Source organism: Corvus kubaryi, unplaced genomic scaffold (genome assembly GCF_017639235.1).
Source record: "Corvus kubaryi isolate FWS band 111438036 unplaced genomic scaffold, C.kubaryi_AGA036_p1.0 37334, whole genome shotgun sequence".
Classification (NCBI taxonomy): domain Eukaryota; kingdom Metazoa; phylum Chordata; class Aves; order Passeriformes; family Corvidae; genus Corvus; species Corvus kubaryi.
This window is the reverse complement of record NW_024581108.1, coordinates 17,150,545-17,173,386: the sequence shown is the minus strand read 5'-3', so window position 1 is coordinate 17,173,386 and position 22,842 is coordinate 17,150,545. Positions and strand designations below refer to the sequence as shown.

Below are 22,842 nucleotides of genomic sequence, written 5' to 3'. Positions count from 1 at the left end.
CTCCCGGCACGCTGCGCGCCCGCCCCGCCGCGGGACGCCGGGGGCGCCGCCGCGCGGGGCGCGCAGGGAAGTGTAGTGCCAGCAAGGGAGGCGTGGTCCCGCGGGGCATGCCGGGAGGTGCAGTCCCGCTCCACCACAGCCCGGCCACAGTCGGAGCCCCTCAGCCCCAGCCTGGGGGCCCGGGAGGCTCTGGCGCCCCGGCCCGGGCTCTGCATCCGCCCTCGGCCTCTTCCAGGCGAGCAGGCCCTGGGCTTCGGCCCAGTTTACGCAGCTGCTCGGCTCTCCCCTGGCACATGTAACACGAGCAGGCAGCGCTGATATGGCCGCTGCCCTGTCACAGCACAGCTCAGCACCGAGACCTCCAGGCTCTGCTATTTCAAGGTAAAAGTTCTTCAGCTTCAACTCCGCTACGTCCCTCCCTGCAGGAACAGAGCTGGGAAGTAGGGGGTTCACAGATCTACAGAATCAATCTGCTTTTCTTGGGAATTCTCCCATCCCCCCTGAGGTACTCTTGCTTGGAGAAATAACTAGAGAAAGTTAATTGGGGCCTTGAGATAAGAGGGGGTGGAAAAAGTCTCAAAGTCATACAGTGAGTACAGAGTTTATTTAAAACAAGCAAACATGCAAGTGAAACAAGCAAGAAAAGCCCCTGTACTTGGCAGGATGACTGCAGTCAACAGAATGCCTTCAAAGTACAATTGCTTCCCTAATGATTGCAACAAGAACCGTATTCAAAGTCAGTGTTTGATTAGAACAATTAAAAAAAAAACCAACAAGAATTTCATTTTCCTTAGGAGAAAATGTCCAGTCTAGTAAAGAATCCTAAATGAGGTGCAATGGCTTCCTCCACTGAGGCATATTCATCAGGAATTAGGAAACATTTTACCAAGAACAGAAGTTCCTGAAGTTTTGTCTGCGGTTTACAAGGAGTGATAAATAGGTGTCACTGGTTTTTTTGCAGTTCAGCTGCACACTTTGAGGTCCAGGACAGGAATTATCTGAGAAGGCACTACACTCAAGATGAATACATAGATCTGCTATAGACCTATTGCAAATGAGGTTATCCAAATTAGTGTCTAATTCTTTAACTTTTGAACTATTTGATATACAAGACTATTTTTCTAATTGTTTGCTACTACTGTGAGAAAAAATTAATCCTATTTAACAGGTAGAAGGACCAAAATAAAGTGTTGATGTTGCTAAGGCCACATAAGGTATCACCACTAGAGCACAGATAGGTACAAACACCTCATGCCCTTTGTGCCCAGATGACCACATAATTCATTAAGAGACTGAAACAAAATAAAACTATGGTTAGAGCTGGAGTTCCAGTCCAAGGATGCATCAGCACTCAGCAAATCAGTCCCTGCCAGGGGAAACACAGACATGGCAAGTAGTTGTAACTAAAGTTTTCAAAACCATTTCACAGTAGTGACCAAAGTAATTACCCAAAGTAATGCCCTAGTCTGATAACGATGTGTTTGGAACTTGACTTAAGACTCCATCACTCTTTATCTAATCTCCAAAAGATCTGATGCTTCCAGGAGCAAGCTTGCAGTCATTGTAATAAATCCACAAATTTTGGCAGGGAAGTTACAGGATCTCCAGGAATGAGGTCGATTAGAAGTACAATACAGCACATTGTAGATAAACCTACTTGGGAAGGAAGGTTTTAATTTGGACAGTGCTTTTAACAAATTGTGGCAAAAATTACTTTGTGGAAGGGCAAGCACAGGAGCTTGTTACTTTTAACACCTTATTTTCTAGTAGTTAATAGGGATCATTGAAAGGGTAGTGGGGGTGTCCAGCATCTCTGGCTACTAGCTTTCCATCAATCTGTGAAGTAAACAAGACAGACTCAAGTTAGAAAGTTAAAAATCCATTCTTAGTCTCAGTTTCAAGTTCTCCATTATTTAGTTTCTAAAGCTTTGTATCCAAAACATCTGGGAGTGTATTTCTCAGCCTAAACAAGAGCTCTTCCCTCTACCCCCAAGTCCTCTTAGCCTTTCTTGGAAGAAAAGAAAGACTTCTATAGCCTAGAGCAAGAGTCTCTCAAGCTGCAGAGACTTGAAGAATTAGATTAAGAATAGTTAAAAGCTTTTTGCCTTGTAGCTGTTATTGAATAAGTGTTGTAACATGCACACTTCCAAACACTTTATTGGAGTTGGAGCCTTTGTCCATGTTTCCATGATGGAGAATTGCTGGGCTGCCAATTCTAGGGATGGGTAAGATGAAACACATTGAGAGGCTTGTTCAGGGTCATATACTGAGGCATTAATAGTGTCACTGAACTCCTTTTAGGAACATTTCCACAGAAGACCAGCTTGTCCAGCTGTAAAATGGAAGCACTGAAACCAATATTCATAGATAACCAGAGGTTCAGGCTGGCACAAAACCAGACAGAGTCTCAGTTCCTACATCCCACCTCGAAGCATTGAGATGCACAAGTTGCATTTCCAGTTGCACCAAGTCCATTGCAACACCCCCAACTTCCGTGTAGCTGAGGTAAAACCTCATCTGTAACGTTTGGGGAAGTCTGGGTGCAGCACTGGCCCAGAGCACACACCTCCCCATGTGTCAGGCAAGCATCATTCAGCTAAAACTTCTGTTAAACAACTAATGTCTGAAAAAAAGTTACGTTAGAGCAATCATTTATTTTTATACATATGAACGTGATGGTAGTGATCACTCAAAATGTTTTGAGCACAGAGGAAATCACCGAGACTTTCACACCAAGTATCCACTATCAAGTACCCCAATTAGCTTTGAATACAAAACCTGCATTTCAAAGCGACTGGAATTCCTGCAATGAGCTGTTTAAATGAAATGAGTCACCCGGGGGCACTGCAGAGCGCGGAAAGGCAGATGTTACGGTGTAACATTTGACTAATGCTCTTATTAAAATAAACCTGAAATGAAGCTGTCCGCTGAAGGCAATCCTTAAAACTGTGGACAGAAGTGTCACAGTCGCTTCAGATTTCCTCAAGTTCTCTTGATGCCAACAGCTTCCTCATGTTCCTAGAATTCATATTCCTCACTTTCCCCCCAGTTCCGTCCCCCTGCATATTTCTCCACACAGAACAGGCAAGCATTCTTGTTCACAGCAGGCCAAGACAGCAGCTGCCAGAAGCAATGTTTCACATCACTGATTCCAGTCTACTCCAGGAATTTGAGAGAAGGAGGGGGGGGATAAAATCACCAATGAACACACCTGCAAATCAACAGTAGCTAACTCTCAAAAATAGATCATCATGTGCACACCACACTTCTCCTCTCCTGGCTTGACACTCATTTAAGTTTCACTTAAGTATATTCCTTGGCCAATTATGCGTTTCCAAAAGTTTGGATTTCAGACTGGTGGCAAAGTAATTTCCAAACTATCCAGATAATGAACAGTTAAAAGTATAAAGCAACTTTAATTGCCTACATGAAATGTAACAGCCTCCCCTCAGGCTTTAAACAAAACATGAGGAAGAGAGTGGCACAATTGTAAGAACTTGTGCTATAGGTCAATGAAGTAAAGCAAGGAAGAACTGTCTCATTAGTTATGATAGGAGCTCTCATGTCACTGCCATATCACACTTTGAAATCCAGACTCTAAGTCAGATTTACAGGGGAGATAGGCATGAAAGGTTAGACAGGAATTTTAATACACAGTTGATGAAAATTCTTTCCAGTAAGCCCAGAAGGGATGGGCAGGAGACAAAAGGTTCCACTAGAGATCTTAGAGCTACAGAGCCATGATTTAACTCTCCTCATCTTGCTTCTTCCTGTCTTGTTATCTGACAATATGGCAATATCTTTGAAGCCCAGCTGCATCACATTCACCCTTTCTCAAACTGGATGGGCTGCCACTTTGAACTGTATTTCATCTCTCCTTTGTGAATCCCTGTGATCTGATCAGGTGCCCCAGGTAACAAAAGCACATGAATTATCCCTGGCTTATTTAAGCCAGGCTACATTTTAATGTATTTTGCAGTTTCATTAACAAAACAACTTTGTTTGCAGCATGGGTAGCAAAACACTCGAAAGCAACATATTGTCAGCAGCAGGTGTGCTTGTCACTACCCCATTCACACAGATCAGCAACTAAGCTTGTTGTTTGGTATACAGACTCCTGATCCATAAACACAGAGAGAATGTTGGCTGCAGGAATGTGGGGGTTTATATTTATACACACAAACAGTTAAAAGGGTGCCCTTGTGGCTCATGTAAGCATGACAAACAGTGAAAGCTGTAACACATATCTACCCTTGATATGAGACAGTCATTTCCCACACATTCACAGCTTCTCTTTTCTAACTCAGGCTGGTCACTGATACACTCAAGCATTCAAAGATCCCACAATGATAAATCCTGGAGAAAAGCCTTCCCCAAGGAATTCCTAGAGCCAGCAGCCACTACTGAAGCATGATTTACAAGCAAAGTGCTGAAGAGGCCAGATTATGCTTGACACCTCCCAAATTTGCTGAGATTTCCTGTATCTGTGCAGTGTACTGTATGGCAGAGAAGGGATAAATCGCTTCAGATTCATTATAGCACAACTACAGCAACTCGTTACAGTTGCCATATCCTGGCCAGTGATGCACCAGAGAATGGCAACAGCTCTGTTGTACAGTCAGAAGCAGGACAAGAATAAATGAGAAACACTATAAAGACAGGAGACAACAAGGTATGAAGTAGTTTTTTTTGCAGTGAGAGAAAAGGAACAAGTTTATGTCCTTTAATATACTAAAAGAAAGACCAAGAGGACTTCAACACTTACAGTTCTCTGGCTTCTCTAAAAACAAACTGGCATCTGCTAGCACACAAGGTAAGGGTTCGTGTGACGCAGTAAATTACTGATGCTAAAAGATGCTGCAGCTAAGGGATTTGGGAAGAAAAATACAACAGCCTAATCCAAACTCCTTACACTGGAGGAAGGTCATTACAACAGATTCTGAAAAGGGGGACATGCAGCGGAGGGGAAGGGACAAACTCCCCAATGTGACTTCCACAATGGATGTGCAGAAGCAGCAACACCCTGAGTCTTCACTGATCTTAGAGGTTTAAGGTACAAAGTAGACAGTGACAGCTGGCACAAGGAGTACTTCTGGAGGAATGCCACAGAGCTTAGCCTGCTTGGACTTGAGAAGAACAAATCAGCAGGAGTTTGGTGTGATTTGAAGTAGGATGGGACTCTGACTTAAAGACCCATGGATGAATCAGTAATGAGAATTCAAGAGAGGGCCACCAGTGTCCAAAACAGAGGACTAAAGTTTTCAATAAACTGCCTTTTCTGTACCAAGCTTTTGAAAAATTCTTTCATCTTAGATACCCTAAGAAAATGCATTGTTCTTACGAGTAAGTAGTTCTGATGGGAACGCTAAAGAAACAAAACTGTAAAAACCCCAAATGCGTTGCACAATTAATGGAAACTTAGAAACACAAGAAATTTACCGTAATCATTGGCACAATGTAACGCCAGTTTCTATTCAGCCTTCCAATGTGGCTCATCTCCTCTTCTGTGAGGCTGAAATCAAACACCTGAAAACAAAAGCCAGAGGCTTTACTCAGTAACCATAGGTTGCCATCAGTTTGTCTTCTGCTTATAAATATGAAATTGCAATTAAACTCATAACGAACACCAAAGCAAAGGCTTAAAGTCTGAGCTGTTCACACACCTGCCAGCTCTAAGCCTACACTGGTACTGCATAGTGCTCTGCCACTAAGATAGAAAGCAGTGGGACTGTTCCTCACAGTAAGTGCTGCCTATTCAATAAATATTCTGTTTCCATGTAGATCTAAACCTCGAGTGACTGCAGAATTTATGGGAATTTCTTGAGATTTCTAGCAGCACACTACATGGAAGAATTTGGATTAATGGGAGTAACAGTTACAGAAACAACTCCTAACTTAAAAACAAGTATGTAACCAGCCAATCTTTATAAAAAAAGATCCAACGAAATGATTCAGAAACATCCCTCAAGATTACTTAAAGTCAGGGTTTTCAAATAATTTCTAAAGTCTCTACTTCAGAGCAGAAGTGAACCACACTTACTCCTTCTGCATCACTAGAATGGCAGTTTGCTGGAGAAGTAGTCACCAGCCCTCACTTGCAGGAGTGAATCACTGAGCATAATTAGAAGACTCCCTATTTCAATAAATACGTCTCAAAAACATTTAAGTACAGATTTTTCATTTAGACCTCTACAAAGTACATTCTTTACCTTCTGATAACAAGACTGAGCATATGCACATCTGCACACACACACTGAGCTGCTTAAAACACATCCTTTGTTTTCAGAAAGAACCTTTACCCTCCCTCCCCAGCGTGTGCATACATCAATGAACAAGTACGAACCAAATGCTTCAGCTTGCTGCTCTGCAAGTTGTAGGACAGTACAGCAATTACTCACATGAAAAGGGCATTGCTGAAACTCCTCCATGTCAGCTTACCTGGAGATTCTGCTGAATGCGAGCAGGAGTGACACTCTTGGGAATGACAACCACTTTACGCTGCACTTGCCATCTGAAAGAGGAGGTGAGAGACTTTGTCTGTGCATGCAGTCCAAGAACAGTAAGTATTTATTTTGGTTGACTAATGATCTGTGCCAGCAGAGATGCCACTTCTGTGAAATAAAAATCCCCACAGAAGGAGTGCCCTGTATTGTATTGGGACCTGGTGTGTCCAAGCTCAAGCAAGACAGTAACAACTGAATTAATCAGAGAGGGGAAAATGTTCGTGCCTTGGAACAAGCACCCAGGTTTCAAGTGTTTTAAGCTAAACCCAAGAAACAGTCAGAAAAACATACTTCAGCATTTCAAGCAAGTTCTAACCTGACAGCCACTCAGAAACTAGATGAAAACTCAGATCCCTGAAGTGCCTGTCTAGTAGCTTGAGCACAAAATCTCAAACATATTCAGCTTCTGGGTAACCTGCTACTGCCCAAGACTGTGGTGGTGACACTGATGGATACAAAGCCAGTCACGAAAAATGAGGAAAGAAATCCAATATTAGTTTACAAGGTGCTGATCATATTCTGAGTATCAATCAGTCACCTTATTTCCCAATATCCAGTACCTGGCTATATAAAAACAAAACAGCAAACAGTTCTTCATTGCAAAGGAGGCAGGCCTTTTCCTTGGAGCCCGTCTGAGTGCAGCAGCAAGCACTAGAGCCTTCAAGGCACTGACCACATGCAAATTCAGTGGGTAGCACTCACATGTGGTACACTGCTGCCTTAATCATCCTACTGCTATTTCCCAGCAGGAAAGGTACTGTCCCAGACATGGCAACAGCCCATGGGAACTGTCCCATGGGAACATGGATCCAGGCCCTGAATGGACCCCTCTGATCTAGTCTACCTGCCCTAAGGCAGGGCCAACTCTACCAGCTCTGTAAAACAAGCCCCAAGTGGGGTGTGCACTCCCTGTGATTTTAACTCCTCCCTGACACACTTAAGTGGATTCCTTCTAGCTTGTATGTTTTGCTTTATTGAAGGCTGGGTCCCAAACACCACCTCTCTCACAACTGTTCTGTACCTGAGGATGATCTGTGCAGGTGACTTGCTGTATTTTTCTGCAATTTTTTTGATTCCAGGTTCCTCCAGAAGCACAGGCTCATCTGGTTGTTTCCACATGCGATCCGGGGAGCCAAGGGGACTGTAAGCAGTGACCACCAGGCCTCGTTTCTGGCAGTGAGCGATCAGCTCGTTCTGAGCTAGGTAAGGATGGCATTCCACCTATTAAAATAACCCACAATGAGTGGCTACAGAACAGGTATCAACATACAGTGAAACAAACAGGAAGTCAAGCAAAAGAGAACCAAACATATCACACGAGCTCATTCCAGATTCCAGAAAACCTTATGAGAATAAGGTTTAAGTTAACCTTAGTAACTCAAGTCACTACCAGGAGAAAGAAGAAGTGTCTGGTAGGCTAAGCTTACAGGAAACAGAGAACAGAGCACCTAAGCTTGGTGCTGAACTTTCCCTTGGTACCAAACAGATCATCCAACAAGCAAGGAACTTCTCTGCAGTAGGGATTCAAGTTATTCCCTCACAATCTTTCCTTCTTACAGACTAAATTGTTCCTCATAGGGAAGATGAATTCTTTCACCGACCTGTTCAACTATCAGGTATAAATGCCCAGAGAACATGGATGTAGGCCTCCTTCCCAAAAAATTCATCTGCCTGGAAAAACAGCCTCTGTGTGCCTGCTACTGCAGAGCTGACTATATTCTTCCCTGCAAATAAGAAGCTGCACCACTTGTGCTAAACACATAACATTAGTTTGCAAATTCTTCACCCTTATGCACAAATAGGAAAGGTATTTGTCTCTATCCACCTTACCTGGAGCACAGCTGGCTTCACAGTAGCCACACTTAGTACATCATCGATCTGACGACTGTTGAAGTTTGACAGCCCAATGGCTTTCACAAGACCTTTTTCCACCAGTTTCTCCATAGCCTTCCAGGTATCCTTATAATCAGTGTAGTCATAACGCATCGTGTTATCAGGATTCTTTGGGAAAAGATTGTCCCCTCGTCTACAGCATCAAAGGTGAAGTGTAAGTACATTTACCACATTATTTATATTATGTTAATTCTTCACTTAAAGAAACTTTCCTCAAAGTATCCTTAGAAGTTATACATAGTCTGAAGGGTAGAGTACAAACTGAATGAATCTTATCTGTTCAATTCCATTACATGACTTAACCTATAAGCAGTTATTACACAAGACGGTCTTTCCTACATAAAGTTGTTATACAGCACTTTGAAGTACTTATCTATACAGCAGTGACTACACAGAACTGATAAACCACTGTGCACACAGCAGCAGGTCTTTGCACACTTTGATCCCAATAAAACAGCTGATTTAGTGAGCAGCAACTCAGAGGGCGGCTTGGAGTTGCTACCAAAGGGATCTGGGTTTAAGAGCTGTCTAGGAGACAATGTATTCAAAGGACACTGGCATTCCCACTCCCTCTGGATTCTGTAGCTGTGTCAATACTCGATACAAGCACAGATTCTCCCAGAAGTCTTAATATGTACATGTTGTTTATAGGTTGGGTGTGTTTCCTTCCAATTAGTCATACCAACACATTAAAAAAAAAAACCCAAACCAAAAAAACCCACCCAAACAGACACAAAGTAGCCAGTTGTGCCAGGTGACACCCCCACAGCCAAAGGGCTATGACTGGTCTCTGAGCAGTCCCTGCTTGGAAGGGTACAAGCAATCAATCCCCTTAGAAGAATACGGCTCCCTAATCACCACAGGACTCTGCTAGCTCAGCACACAGAGACTCTTACACTGCTCTAGCTAAGCAGTGAATGGTGTGAGAAATGGCAGTACCTGGGGACAAGGGGAGATGGTTCTTCATGTCACTGATAAATCTAGAACCAAAAATAACTCTGAAAGCCTTATGAGCATCCAAGTCAGAAGAGCAGCCTCATATGTCAAGAGGACTGTATGAAGTGAGAGTAATTCTCAAGACCTAGAGGCACTATGATTTTCATCTGGAAGTCTGTTTTAATTTCTGTGTAAGTAACATTCCTTAGCTCAGCTTCCCAATGCCACAGGCATTATAGATAAACATGCATTAAAACAGTTAAGTAGAAATAATGGAAAACTGCAGAGTACACAGTTTCCAATGAGAAAAGAAATGAAATTGCTTTATTAGACTGTCAGTTTTGTCAACAGTGTCACAATATAACCTAAATTTAAATATCAGCAGTATCTAAACATACATCATTATTTGTGTTATGTGTCATTATATGGGGTGGTTTTTTCAAGCAAATGAAAAGCAAACCTGTTGCACAACAAGGGGAATTTGTAACAGACCAGTTCTAGTTAAAAACACTTCCTCATTCTGTTATGCTGAGGAATATATTTATACTTTGAACATCTTTCATCTTATCATTAGTGTATGACACTTGTTAAATTCAGTTCATATGAACAGAAGGAGAAAAAACATTCTCAGATTTGCAGAACAGAGGCCCCTTAAACTGACAGGGCTTGAGTGAAAATTCCATGCAAACATCTGGTCGGGAGATTTATTCCTCCTGCCTCTTTGTTGATTGCAGTTGGGTGGGTACTGCTTCCACATCTACAAGGAAATGGGAGTCTGGAACTGTGCTTCTCATGGGATTGTAGGATAAGTGCATTTAGCACTTAACTGGGAAATTTTCTTGTCTCTTATTTCCTCTAATCATAGAATTATTGCAATTAGTGTCATATGAAGTAATTTCACTTCCACCTCATACAGATACCACCATGATACTGCATGTGCTTGTCCACTCCAGTATAGTTAATAACTACAAGTGAAAAGTGTTGTCTTTATGAAGCACTTAATTCCCATTTTACAGAGCAGTACAACTAAGGGACAAAGCAGTTCTGGTATTTTTCCTCAGGGTTACCATGTAGACCAGTGGCAGAACCAAAAATAGCTGCCACACTTCCCCAGTGCCTAGATCTAGACTAGTTTAAACTTTAAACACCAAAAAACACCTTGCAGGCAGCATAAACAAGAATTCACAGCTCAGAAAGAAGGTCCTCAGGATATAACATAAGCCACTTATGTAAAACTGGTGTTTCTGCATTCTGTGCCCTTTCCATCTAGAACTTACTGAAATGCATGAGGCCAGTGCATGAGGTAGAGGTCCAGGTAATCCAGTTTCATATCTCCAAGTGTTTTCCTCAGCGCTGGCTCTACATCTTCTGGGTGGTGCTTGGTATTCCAGAGCTTTGATGTTACAAACAGGTCCTCCCTTTTAATAATCTTTAAGAAAGGAAAGAGAGCATAATTTACTGGAGCAAGTTCAAAAAGAGAATTGCAACAATTCCCCAGCTAGTTTTAAAACAAAGAGAACAACTGAAGTTTTGTGGTTTGTTTTGGTTTGTTTGTTTTTTTTTTTAAATAAGGTAACACATGGAACCTACAAATTAAACCTTTCAAAAATATAGTGGATGGAGAAGAGCCAGGGAAATACACACAGTGGCAAGTCCTAAAGTATATCAAGTAGCAATTTATTAGAAGTTTTGAAAACCAAAACAATCTCTTTCACATACGCACCCTTCCAAACCTTCCAATTCAAGGGTTAAAGCCATTACTAAGTGTGATGTGGCCAAAAGAAAGATTACTCAGCTTATTCGTATGTAAATTTTGAAATTTCTACTTAACAATTCACATATTCCAGGCCCAACCAGCTAACTTACTTTACTCATCACATACTATAAACAGATTGCTTGTTGTGGAAAGAGCATGGGAAAATAAACAGAAGATTCCCCCCCAAACGTCTGCATTTGAGTTTCTAGGCTGTGGAAGGAGCACACTAAGAATTGAGAGCCCTGTACCCTGTGCTGGAAGGGTAAGAACCAGAAATAAAACAGCGGAGAACTGGTTAACTAGAAAGTGTAAAATACAAAAGGGAGACCACATTGGGCAAACTGAAGCACAGAATTCTATCAGAAAGGATGTTTCTCACTGTTGTATGTCTGACAAAACTTCACTCAAGTCTGTATTTTGAAGAATTTAGAACTATTAGCTCCTTAGTTTCTCTCTTCCAACCATTCAGTTATTTCTGTGTTTCACACAAGGGTGTTGTGTTTAAAAGGAAGATATTTAAAAATTATTGTAAAAAGAATTTTCATTCTAATTCTTGTTATAAGTTAGTTAGCTAATATGAACTGAACAAAAGGCCTATGCTTCCCTTTGTTAGTTACCACATCTAGTAGGGAGGAATCCCTGGGGCAAGCTGAAAACAGCCTCTCTCAAGCACATCACATAACAAAGAGACTGCCCTAAAGCCAAGGCAAGAGCAGCAGGAAAGCAAGAACATGAAAATGTTCTTTCCATGGGCTCTGAGGCTGTACAGGTTATCCTTTTGGCCCCTTTAGGGAATAAATTTAAGATTCCACCTCAGCTCATCCATAGGAATGCCTGTTCCAATACATTATACTTAGGCCTAAAACTCTCAGGTGTGGATTTTGGAGCCACAGTTATGAACCTTTCACATGCAATCACTGCTTTGAAAAAAATTTTTAATTCACCACATTTACTCACTCGTATTTTATCTATAACCAACAAACCTGCCGTTGACATTTTATCAGTAACCAAAAAACTAAATTTGGTGTGGCTATCCACCACTGCATGCTAGACTGGAAAGTCAGAGTAAATTTTCATATAAATAATGACATATATTTTACATTGTAACTACTGATTCTGGGAACCCCAAAGTATCCAAATTAGAATACTTTATGAGGGGAAAAGGGGCAGGAAGAGGAAAAAAACCACCACCAACACTACAGGCATTTTCTGTACCTTCCATCCAAATATCCATGACAATCTTTCCTCCCCATGATAGCCAGGAGGGTTTTAAGAGGAGAGAAAGCCCTCTCTCATGCCTTCTCCTGATAAATAGCTGGGGTAGACCAGCAGGAAAAGCTACAAATGTTAACTTTCACAGGTGACAGCTTAAGTTTTGGCACAACACCCAGTCAGCAGGACAGTTCCTGTGTTTTTACCTTGTTGGGCCCAACACATTCCTGGAAGGCCTCCCCAACCTCGGCTTCGTTGCTGTAGGCAGCCGCGCAGTCGATGTGGCGATAGCCCACGCTGAGGGCGTGTTTCACTGCCTCCTTCACCTGCAACCAGAAACACAGTGCCCATGCACTCACTGAAAAGGGATGTGGCACCAGGGGAAAAAAATGCTAACAGACTTAGTGAGGAATACGCCCCAAAAAGCCCAGAGACCTGCATAAGGTCATGAGATTCAAACACGAGGATCCAGGGTCTCTGCAGCACAGTCCTTAGGGGGGACAAGCTAACTGCTGGCAGACACTCCAAGAGGAACAAGAAAATGGATCGTGCACACAGGGCCAGCATGCAAGAATGCAGGAGATAGAACAAATCCCTACTCTTTGCTATAGCTGTCACACTCTTCTTAAATATAAAATGAGCTCAAAGAACCAGTTTTCAAATAAGTCATGGCTTAGGAAAACAACTTTTCTGACCTAAGCGACAAATCAACATCAGTCAAACCTGAAATATATTTCCTCTTGCCCAGTAAAGAAAGAGCCTAGCTTCTAACTCCAGAATCACCACCGTTTGGGTTTGGTTCAGCCACTCACACTTAATTACCAAGACAATGCTCTTTCATGGAACATTTTTCTTTCTTGTCTCATGATTGCACAACAGTAAAAGTCATACTGCTGGGATAATCCTGATGATGCTCACAACTTTACATTTTGCTTCCAATATTGCTGACAGTGAAGGTGTTGCCAACAGCAACATATCCCTTGCTCCATGTTGTCACACAAAAGCCAGAATGGTTGGGAACCACTTTACTTCAAATCTGTATCTGCTTTTGAAAGCTCTAATGAAGCACAAGCACCAAACATCTTCACATCTGGGCCTCAGATATGGAGCAAGGCTAGAAACCAGAAGCAAACACGGAATGGCATCTTTGTGAGGACTCATAAGGAGCTTTTGAATAAAGATTTTTTATAAATGATTGTGCAAGAATGAAGAATTACTACAGTTGCCAGTGTAGCCATCATCTCCTGTTAGGCTGATGACCATTTAGTAAAATCTGTTTCATTTAATTTCCAGTGGACAGTTAGCACTCATTCTCTCTTACATCTGTCCATCTGAAGTACTACAGAAAGAATAATACACCCCATCTGCACAGGGATTTCTATACATTTCCCCTCACTGATTTGTCTCCAAGACTATAGGAGACTGTAAATTACTCTGTGTATAAGGCTTGATGCAAGAGGGCAGTAAGTGTTTATTGAGATCACACCTCTCTTGTCATGAGATTAAAAAATATGTCCACAAAGGCTAGAGGGAAATTGATTTCTTTCAACTTAATCAAAGTACCAGCATTTTCAAATTTAAAGCAGACAAAATTAGTAATACCAAGCAAAAGCATGTACAGTCCTGCTTTCAGATGCTACAGAAAGACAACAGGGAATCAAATGTGAGAAGATCTCTCTCCTACTGGTGGATTTTGTTTGTTTTTCTTGTCAAGAAGTACAGTAAAAGCAGACACAGGATATTCTGACTGCATTCTTTGGCATTTTGAGAGGAAAACTGGAATGTAGCTTATATTCCCTTAGCCAGGATGACAAAGCACTTCTATTCCAGCAGTGAACTCTTCCTTTCTCTAGCAGGATGGTACTTACAGTCCTTGTTTCACCCAACAAAGACATTTCTCAGGTCACTACGAAGTCAAGGGCAGGGTAATTCTGAAATCACTTGAGACATAGTAAAGGCTTTTAAGACTCAGTATCTATCCTCCAAAAAGGTGAGAGTTGCAGAGAGGGACAGGAAAGGGAAAACAGCAGTGTTCTATATTTGGAACCCCCTATTTCCTGTATCATATTAATACTGTTTTTAACCAAACAGGCACAAAGTTTACCATAACTGAAAGCAGGCACCACTCACAGAAAACCAGAGATAAAGCACTCCAAACATGTCTCTGCAAAGCAATCAACAAGAGGCTGTATTTCTTTATCAGCATGTTTTGAGAAATTTCTAGCACCAAAGAACTGGGACTGGTCATTTAAATAAGGTTTAGATCTGAGAAAAAAAATCTGTATTTGTGTAAGGTACTCCCAGCCTGCTAAGACATTCCAATGTGAACTGAAAGCTCCTGTTCCACACAGAAAGAAAACAATAAAGAGGAAATGTTAAAAAAAAAAAAAAAAAAAGGCATTTTTGAAGGGGAAAATAATAGCATATAGAAGTAAGTTTAAGAAAAGTACTTTTTTTAAACAGGAAGTTTTGCATTTATGAGATTAACTTCACACAGGTATATGCATTTCATGGTAGGGAACAGAGAAAAAAGCCACAACAGAAGCAGATGAAGATTCATACGTCTCTGGATATTTGGTGTTCTGAAGTAACAATAGCCAAAGGATCCTTCAAACTTTCCATATATTCTTTAGTTTAGCCTGTCAATACTGCTATGAAAGGACCAATTAGTGAGTTCACTTTGCATTAGGCAAGTTGAGTCACACACCTCTAGTGTGACTCACCAATTCATCCCCACAGAACTAAAAAGTTAGGTCTAACTGAAAGTAGGTCTGAAAGGATCTTGAGACATCTTCCAGTCTATGCTCATGGCCCACAGCTGGGCTGAATAAATCCAGACCACTCCTACACACATTTGTCATAGCCCTTCTTGTGACAGGCAGTCTATTCCAATGCTTTGCAATCTTTATGTCCAAAGTCTTTTCGATGACTCACAAAGATGGCCCTGATGCCACATCCCATTTCTCCCAGACATGAAATCCACAGTTTGCCCTTTGTGAGGGCTTTTTGCACATTTGCAAAGTGCTGGGACAGCTCCTCTCAAACCTCTCTTGACCACATAACTGTAGGTGCTTCCCCCTTTCATCACAACTTACCTTTTCCAAACCTTGCATCACTGTGGCTGCCAGCTCAGCAGCTGTTTCATGCCTTTCTTCAAATGGTTTGCCCCAGAAGAGACACAGGTATTGCAGTTGGAGCCTTACTCTCCTTCTCTTTACAGCAAAGTCCAAGGAACTACACTCCTATTTAAACATCCTAGTAAGGGACTTGGCCTTGCCACCCACCCTCTTTCAGTTTTGAAGATGGATGAACACAGTATCAGTGGCAGATTCAGAAACAGAATCTGTAAGTTCCAATTAATTATAATATCCATTACTAGACTTCTAGTTCTTCAATTTGCCTCTCACAAGGTTAAAAAACTAACAAGCCATCTTTATACTTCCAGGCAACACAAAGTTCAAGTGACCCAGGAGCCTCTCCTCCTGCACAGCCTCAAGCCATTATGAAGAGATTTGCACTCTAACAGTTCAATATTACTAGGAAAGAAAAGGCTCTGACAACCCTCCCCTGCTTCCTGCAAAGTTGACACATTTTAGCAATCCAAGTACTTTTTGCTGACAGGAAATAGGAAGAAACCCATATAATCAGTCCACGTGATATTCAGATGCACTATGACCAGAACCCAAGTGTTGCTATATCACAATTTCTAAATATTGCAGTAAAATTTGCTGAAAAGGAACTTACACCACCAGATAAGTAATGGCAGCTTAACAGTTGGTGTTCCCTAAAATAAAGGGGTTTGCCTCTTATCCTTCAAATGTTGAATTAAAGTCTCTTCCTTAACAGTAGTGAATTTTTTTCTGCTCATAACTGGGATTCTCTATATTGTGTAACAAATTTTAAGAACTAACCATTCTCCCCTGAAGCTGCAATCCTGTCACAAGACACCCTGTCTGACTGGTTTTCTGAGGTGCACATTTCCTCTTCAGCTTTTCCAAGGTTTCACACAGAAACACAACTTCCCCAAGCCCTGTCTCTCCCTCTCCCACAGAACCAGCCTCTGCCACTGCAGGTTAGGCTGCTCATCAGGTAGGGATCAATCCTCCAGGCTGAAAGCATGGCTCACGTGAGAGAAGAGAACAAAGCATTAAAGGATTACAGATAATCCAGCTGCAATATCAAAAAGCCATGCTACTGATATTCTTGATGCTCCTGTCTGAATGGATTTCTCTTTGAACTCATTCATGCTGCCAGTTCATAAACTTCTGTACTATGCTCCCTTCCATTCAACAGCCTTCCATCATATTCCTATGGAAACATGCAAAACAAATTTCTCTTCTAGCATTTGATCATGCAAAACATAAAGCATCCTATTATTTTATATGGCATCAATCCTATAAAATCCTATAGTCTTTCAACATGGATTTAGATTCAATTATTTTACCCCTATTAATATTGAGGAAACTAGGGCTGCAATGACACCTTTGTACTGGACTGCTAAGATCTGTCTACAAGGTCAAGACTTGTTTACAGTCAGAACAGTAACAGCAGTAATAAAGAAATTACTCAAGCTTGGCAAGGGAAAGAATTATAACCTGCAAAATATTTACCCGAAATAATTTAAAAGTCATCCATTTCCACACTTGCTTCTAATGCAGCCCTTGAACAAAAGGGCTTTTGATAAACAGCTTCTACTTGGGAAACAGCTAAACCAAATTTAATCAATGCTAATTCTTTTGTATCTCTGGGATTTTGGTCCCTAGTCTTTAATTCGTAATAGCAATTATTATCCCTGAACTACATCATGTCCTTTTAAGGGTAAATCATCTGGACACTGCCAAATTGCTGCTATGCCCCTGAATTTTCAAAAGTGATAAGCAGAAATTCATTTATTCCATAGGAATAGCAGCAACTATTGTAACTTTTCTGGCCCTTTTCACTGCCCTTCCTAGATTTTGTCTTCAATACATTCTACAAAGAAGTCTTTGAAGACAGCAGATATTCCAAAGAAGTGACTCCCAATGACTTCTGAGGAAACCCAGAGAAGATGGCTGGATCCTGTGTGGTGTTCAGCTGCCAGCAGCACTGCTGATTATGGCAAAAATCCAACTGAATTATGTTTAAATTATGCACAAACAGGATCTGTCCCGGTTCCTTTCTAAGGTCACAAGTTTCTCAGAACAATTAGTTCACAGAATAAACAACACATTCATATTTTGTTTGTTTAGTTTCAGACATTTGCTTTAGACAAAGCACATTTAACTGCTTTGAGTGCACAGAAATTAATCCATTAAGTTTGTGCATGTTAATAAACTTAATTCAGCTGTCATTTGATGTTTTAAGTGGCAAAGCTGCACATTCACCCTTTTCCTCGTTTGAGAGGTTGACTGAGCTCACACCAACTCAGCTTCCACATTAGTACAACTTGCACTCCAAACAGATCCACTGTCCTGACAGTTGTTTGGACAGGAAAACCCACAGTAAAATGGCTCTGAATAGATTTAATTTTCATAGCTTGTTTCCCACCTTTTCCTCTAGCTGGAACAAGAGAATAGCATGTCTTGAGAAGGGTTTTAACTTTCCCTCTCAGTCATAAGCATAGTGTCATCCAACATACTCCAAAAATCATCATGAACCTTACTCAAGGGTAGCAGTGAGACATCCATTTACTGCACAGACATGCAGTGGTGTGCATAATACAGAGTAGCCCCATCCCTGGAAATGTTCACGGCCAGGGTGGATTGACCTCTGAGCAACCTAGTCTAGTGGAAGGGTGTCCCTGCCCACAGCAGGGAGCTGGAACTAGATGGTCTTTAAGGTCTCTTCCAACCCAAACCATTCTGTGATTCCACAATTCTTTGAATACCAGCTGGGAATTCCACCAAGCAGTGGACATTGCCTTGCACAGGAAGTACATACAATTTCTTCCCCCAAAAATGTATCTTTTAACTAAATGAAAGAGAAAGGAACAGACAGACAAGGGGAGAAGCATTACAATAGCAGGCACACCACAGAGTGCAAACATTCCCAGAGACTGTTTGTAGTAACACAAAGAATTGTTTCCAAGTGTGGTGTTTGCCAATTCACTTGCATTCAGAAGCAGTGAATGTCTAATGATACATGAGTCGTCTTACTCTAAAAGCAGGCTGACCCAAGCAAGTTCTTTGTTTTCCTGCTAACCATTGGCTGGCTGCTGGAACAGGACTTATTACAAGAACGACTTTGAGTTTCTGCTTCCCAAAATAATGTTTTCTGCTGAGTCATCAGCCTAAGCCTGAGGGGTGTCTGGTCAGAGTGGCAGCCTGAGGACTTACCAATGGCATCGTGTTATAGAAACAACATTCACTGGTCTCTTTCTGGATTTATGTCCCAGAGCACCACTGCCTGAGGCCAGGGTGAACAAGTGTGAAGGGATCTTCCTTTCTGGAAGGATCTGCTGTCTTTGTGCCTTAAGGCCTTAATCATGCAAATACACACATACATACATTTGACTTCAGTGGACTCAAGACTAGAACAACTCAAGCAAAGGATCCAGGCCTCAGATCTGGGATCTTCAAAAAAAGGTGCACAAACACACATACTAGTTGAGACCACAATATCCTATTGTTCCCTGCTTACTTGGCCACGGTCACTTTTCCAAGTTCCCAGTCCCACGAGAGGCATCTTCTGCCCAGTGTGGAGTGTAACGAAGTCGCATGTTGCAGGCATTTTCGCCTAGAGAATAAAAAGAACAAACAGTTTTGCAGCAATTCTTTAAGTTGCAATAATTAATCTTTTCTGCTCACAACAGCAAAGTGTTTTTATCAAAAAGGAAGGGCTTACAGCATGTCCCAACATCCTGACAATCTATGTTTCTGCTCAAACAGTTAGAAAGAAACTGCATTCAGGATGAGCTCCAAAGCTGGTTAGCAGATTTCAGTTACTTCCCAAGCTCTGCTTCATCCAAAATCATTACTGTTATTTGTTTTAAAAAAAACAACAAAAATAACCAAGAGTAGAAGCATGCAATGTTGGTTGAATATCTGACTATGTAGGAGGAATGGATGTTTTCAAAGCAGAGCGTTCACAGCATATTATCCCAAAATAGGTTTGCCTTCTCAGTGTTGTAATTTTCCTCACATAATTAGGTCCCAGCTGATGGATGTGTTCACAGAGAGTTTATGCTTTCAATTTCTTGCTTAACTTTTCAAGCCAAACTTTTGTAGATTTAACAGCAGACACCAAACAGCACACTTGTTTTTCAGAGAGATGTACAAGAGCAGTTGGAATGATCCTGACCTGAAGACACCAAGGAGCTGGGAATCCCTGTAAACAGTTAACCTGAGTAGGTCCAAGCTTGTCTTGTGCTGCACTTCATGCACAGCCTTGTGCCATGGGATGCACAGGCTGTAGGATAAACTCAGCAGTGACCTGTAACAGGGGAGTCTGCAGACAGCTCACACTTTATACCTACAATTATGCCACCTATGTGTCTTTGCCTTTATCTAAAAACACAGAAAGTTCTCCTGCAAGCATCCATTTTGCTTGACAGTACAAGTGATGAATAGAGGTGTTTTCTTGTAAAAGAATCCCTAGCAACTCAAGTGACCAAAACAGGGTAAGCCCTGCTACAGACAGGGTCTGCACACGGTGCTGTGTGAGATCTGCTCAATGCTGCACAACTTGGGGCTCCCAGCACCTGAAGGGATGCATGATTATCAACACTGTCCTCTTTCTTTAAAGGGTTAGCTCTAAAAAACAGCATTTGAGATGATACTTTAGAGTCTGGGTGCCTTGCTTATCAGGATTGTAATGGGCCAGCACCTCCTGGTGCAAGACAATAATTACACCAAACCAATAGCCTTGGATTTGCACTGAGCTAAGTCCAGCTATCACTGGTGGACCAAACTGCAGGTGTACATCTGTTTTATTGGGATAGGAGGTCAGAGAAGGCAGGATGACAGTGCCAACAGTATTCTCTTCTACTCTGAGCTTGCATAGCCATTTTGTAGCCAGCTACATGCAAGCGGGTGCCGTTAACCTGAATTTAGGTGCCTAAATAAAGATGTCTTCTTACATCATGCAACACAACTAAAAACTTCAGGCTTTTTGATTCACTTTGACCTATAATACAAATAAGATACCAACCATATACTTTACACAACCATGTTATGCAATCATCTTAAAGGTAAGAGTTCAACCCAGAAGACAAAGTACATGTTTAATCAATAACTAACATCAGCACATTTTTTAAGAATCATCTTGTTTCATGTAACATTGCATATTAACACTGCAGAGAAACTTGAACTATAGCCTCTGGAAAAATGGAACACATCAGAATGGCAGATGTTGGAAAAAAATATGTTAATTAATACTTTCCACTCAGATTCTTCCCTGAAACAGGGGATTTAGGAGAATCACATTTATGATGCTAGCCATAATTATTCAGTTCATTAAAAAGCTAGAAGCCTCTTCTTAGAAGTGCAGAACCAAAACAAACACAAAAGCAAACTAATTCTGGACAAGTAAGATGTGGTTATAGCTTAGCATTACCAACCTACTGCCACATTCACATAAAAGAATTAAAGCCCAGAGTAATTCAAGAACAGAGTAAGGCTGGGAGGAAGCACCAATAACCAGAATAATGCAAACTACCCCTGTTCATCAACCCACAGCTACAGGTCATTTTTAACCTAAAGCAAGGAGTCTTCCAGCAGTAAAACACCCATAGCTATGCATGCATCAATATATATAGATATGCAAATAGGTACACATTAGCAATATTTAAGCCACTGCTACTGAACTGCTTTTGCCACACAAATCAGAGCTAACCCCTCTATTTTGGCTCCCCCAGAGGCACTAGGCGCGCCCTCCTGCCCCTTATCGGGGCGGCGCAGGGCGGGCCCGCCCGGCGCGGGGGGCGATACGGCGGCCCCGCAGCCCCCACAGCCCCCACAGCCCCGGCCGCACTCACCGCCGATACCGACCGCTGCCGCTGCTCCGCCGCCCGGCCCGGCCCTTCCGCTTCCGCCGGGAACGTGCCGCGGCTTGGGGCAGCGCCGGTGGCCCCTGACGGGTTCAAGTGTGAAAGTCCATCGGTGGGGTTCAGTGGGGCTGAGCTGCCCTCACGGCTCTGCCCCCGGCGGCGCAGCCCGACCCAGCCCCGGCGGGGCTCCCCGCTACCGACCCACTCCACGTAACTCATCGGGCCCCCTCGTCGGGTTTGCCCCGCTGATCTTTACCGTGCCCTCCCGGCCCGGTTCCCGTCGGGAAGCTCAGGCAGCCCAGCCTCGTCGCTCCCGCTGAGCGGTGAAGTGATAAATACGATGGGCTGCACCACACGGGGGGAAGCGACAAAAAACGACCCCGGCCCATAAATTCGACAAGAAGTGTTCGCATCTCTCCGTCTGCTGTTTGTCGTGGCCTCCTGCAGCCGTTTGTACTTGTAAGAAGACCGAATTTAACCAGTTTTATTTACAGCCCTAAATAAGAGGAATCCAGGGAAAGTGCAAGGCCGATTGCACACCTTTTACTTCAACTTTTGCGGTCAACGGTGCATAGAGGGGAAGAAGTGGCACTTTCCGAGGAGGCTGAGGCTCCTCTCCTTGCAGGTGGCCAGGAAGGCATTTTCTTGTGTGCTCGGGACCGCAGTGGGATTAAAGCAGGCTCGTTCAGCTGAGTGCTTTTACTGGTGGGTAGGGACAGCCCCGCTACTGATAAATCCAAGCCTTCCCCTGGAGCAGACTTTGGCCTGTAATCGAGAAACAACTGTGCACCCAATCTCAAACACAACTGAAAAAAGATAATCCGTTTTGACTTTTACTCCAGGCTTTCATCTTTACAGGCAATTTATAAACATTCAAAACTCAGAGTAAGATCAGAAATGAGGCAATAGATACCTCTGGTGGGACTTTGAAGAGCCTGTTACTTATTTCCAGAAAGATAAATCTGCTGCAGATTTTTGTCTTTGCTGTTCTGACTTGAACTGCTCAGGAGGCTTAAAGGCACAAAGGTCAATTAATCTCTTGGGCATGCATGTGACCAGATTTTTCTGTTGCACAGCCTGTTTTGACAACATAAAGGAAAGTGGGGAAAAAAGTGCAAGGACAAGACAACAATTATGAGTAACAGGAAGTAGGAAATGAAAGAATAAAAGGGGAGGAATCACTGCAGAGATTAATTTATTTTTATGGAGACCCTGTCAATCACACATCCATTTGAAAATCCACAATATTCAAGCAAAAAAAGATGCTTGACTTATACAAGTCTCACATATAAAAACTTCAACAAACCTCAGCCTCCAGTAATGGAATAGGGAGCAAAAGAGAAAAGGTAAGGACGACTAAAATATTTTGTCATCAAAAGGCAGTGATTATCCAAAGATACAGTAATAGCTTGCTAGTTGAAAAAATAAAAGATATGCAGAGAAGGAAGAGGTAATGCAAGGTATTTTGACCTAGAAATATGGCCTTCATTTGATTCAAACAAGGAAAGCAAGTCTGTGCATTGTATATTTAATGACATGCAGTTGTTTTCATTAAAGTGATTGTGCACCACCTGCTA

General features: G+C 42.2%; 1 protein-coding gene and 1 long non-coding RNA gene across 2 annotated transcripts; one reads left to right on the top strand and one right to left on the bottom strand.

Moving 5' to 3' along the window:
* The first annotated feature begins 35 nt into the window (after window positions 1-35).
* Window positions 36-17,629, top strand: LOC121665803. Its single transcript, XR_006016486.1, has 3 exons — window positions 36-381; window positions 6,287-15,645; window positions 15,746-17,629. It is a non-coding gene; the product is annotated as an uncharacterized LOC121665803 (long non-coding RNA).
* AKR1A1 (aldo-keto reductase family 1 member A1) lies at window positions 586-21,358 on the bottom strand. The gene is made up of 9 exons (XM_042030575.1): window positions 21,254-21,358; window positions 18,919-19,014; window positions 12,507-12,626; window positions 10,610-10,761; window positions 8,334-8,529; window positions 7,525-7,724; window positions 6,439-6,511; window positions 5,440-5,526; window positions 586-1,836 (listed from the first exon to the last, which is right to left on the bottom strand). The coding sequence occupies exons 2-9, from the start codon at window positions 19,006-19,008 to the stop codon at window positions 1,771-1,773; spliced, it is 984 nt and encodes a 327-aa protein (XP_041886509.1). The 5' UTR covers window positions 19,009-19,014; window positions 21,254-21,358; the 3' UTR covers window positions 586-1,770.
* Window positions 21,359-22,842: the final 1,484 nt, after the last annotated feature.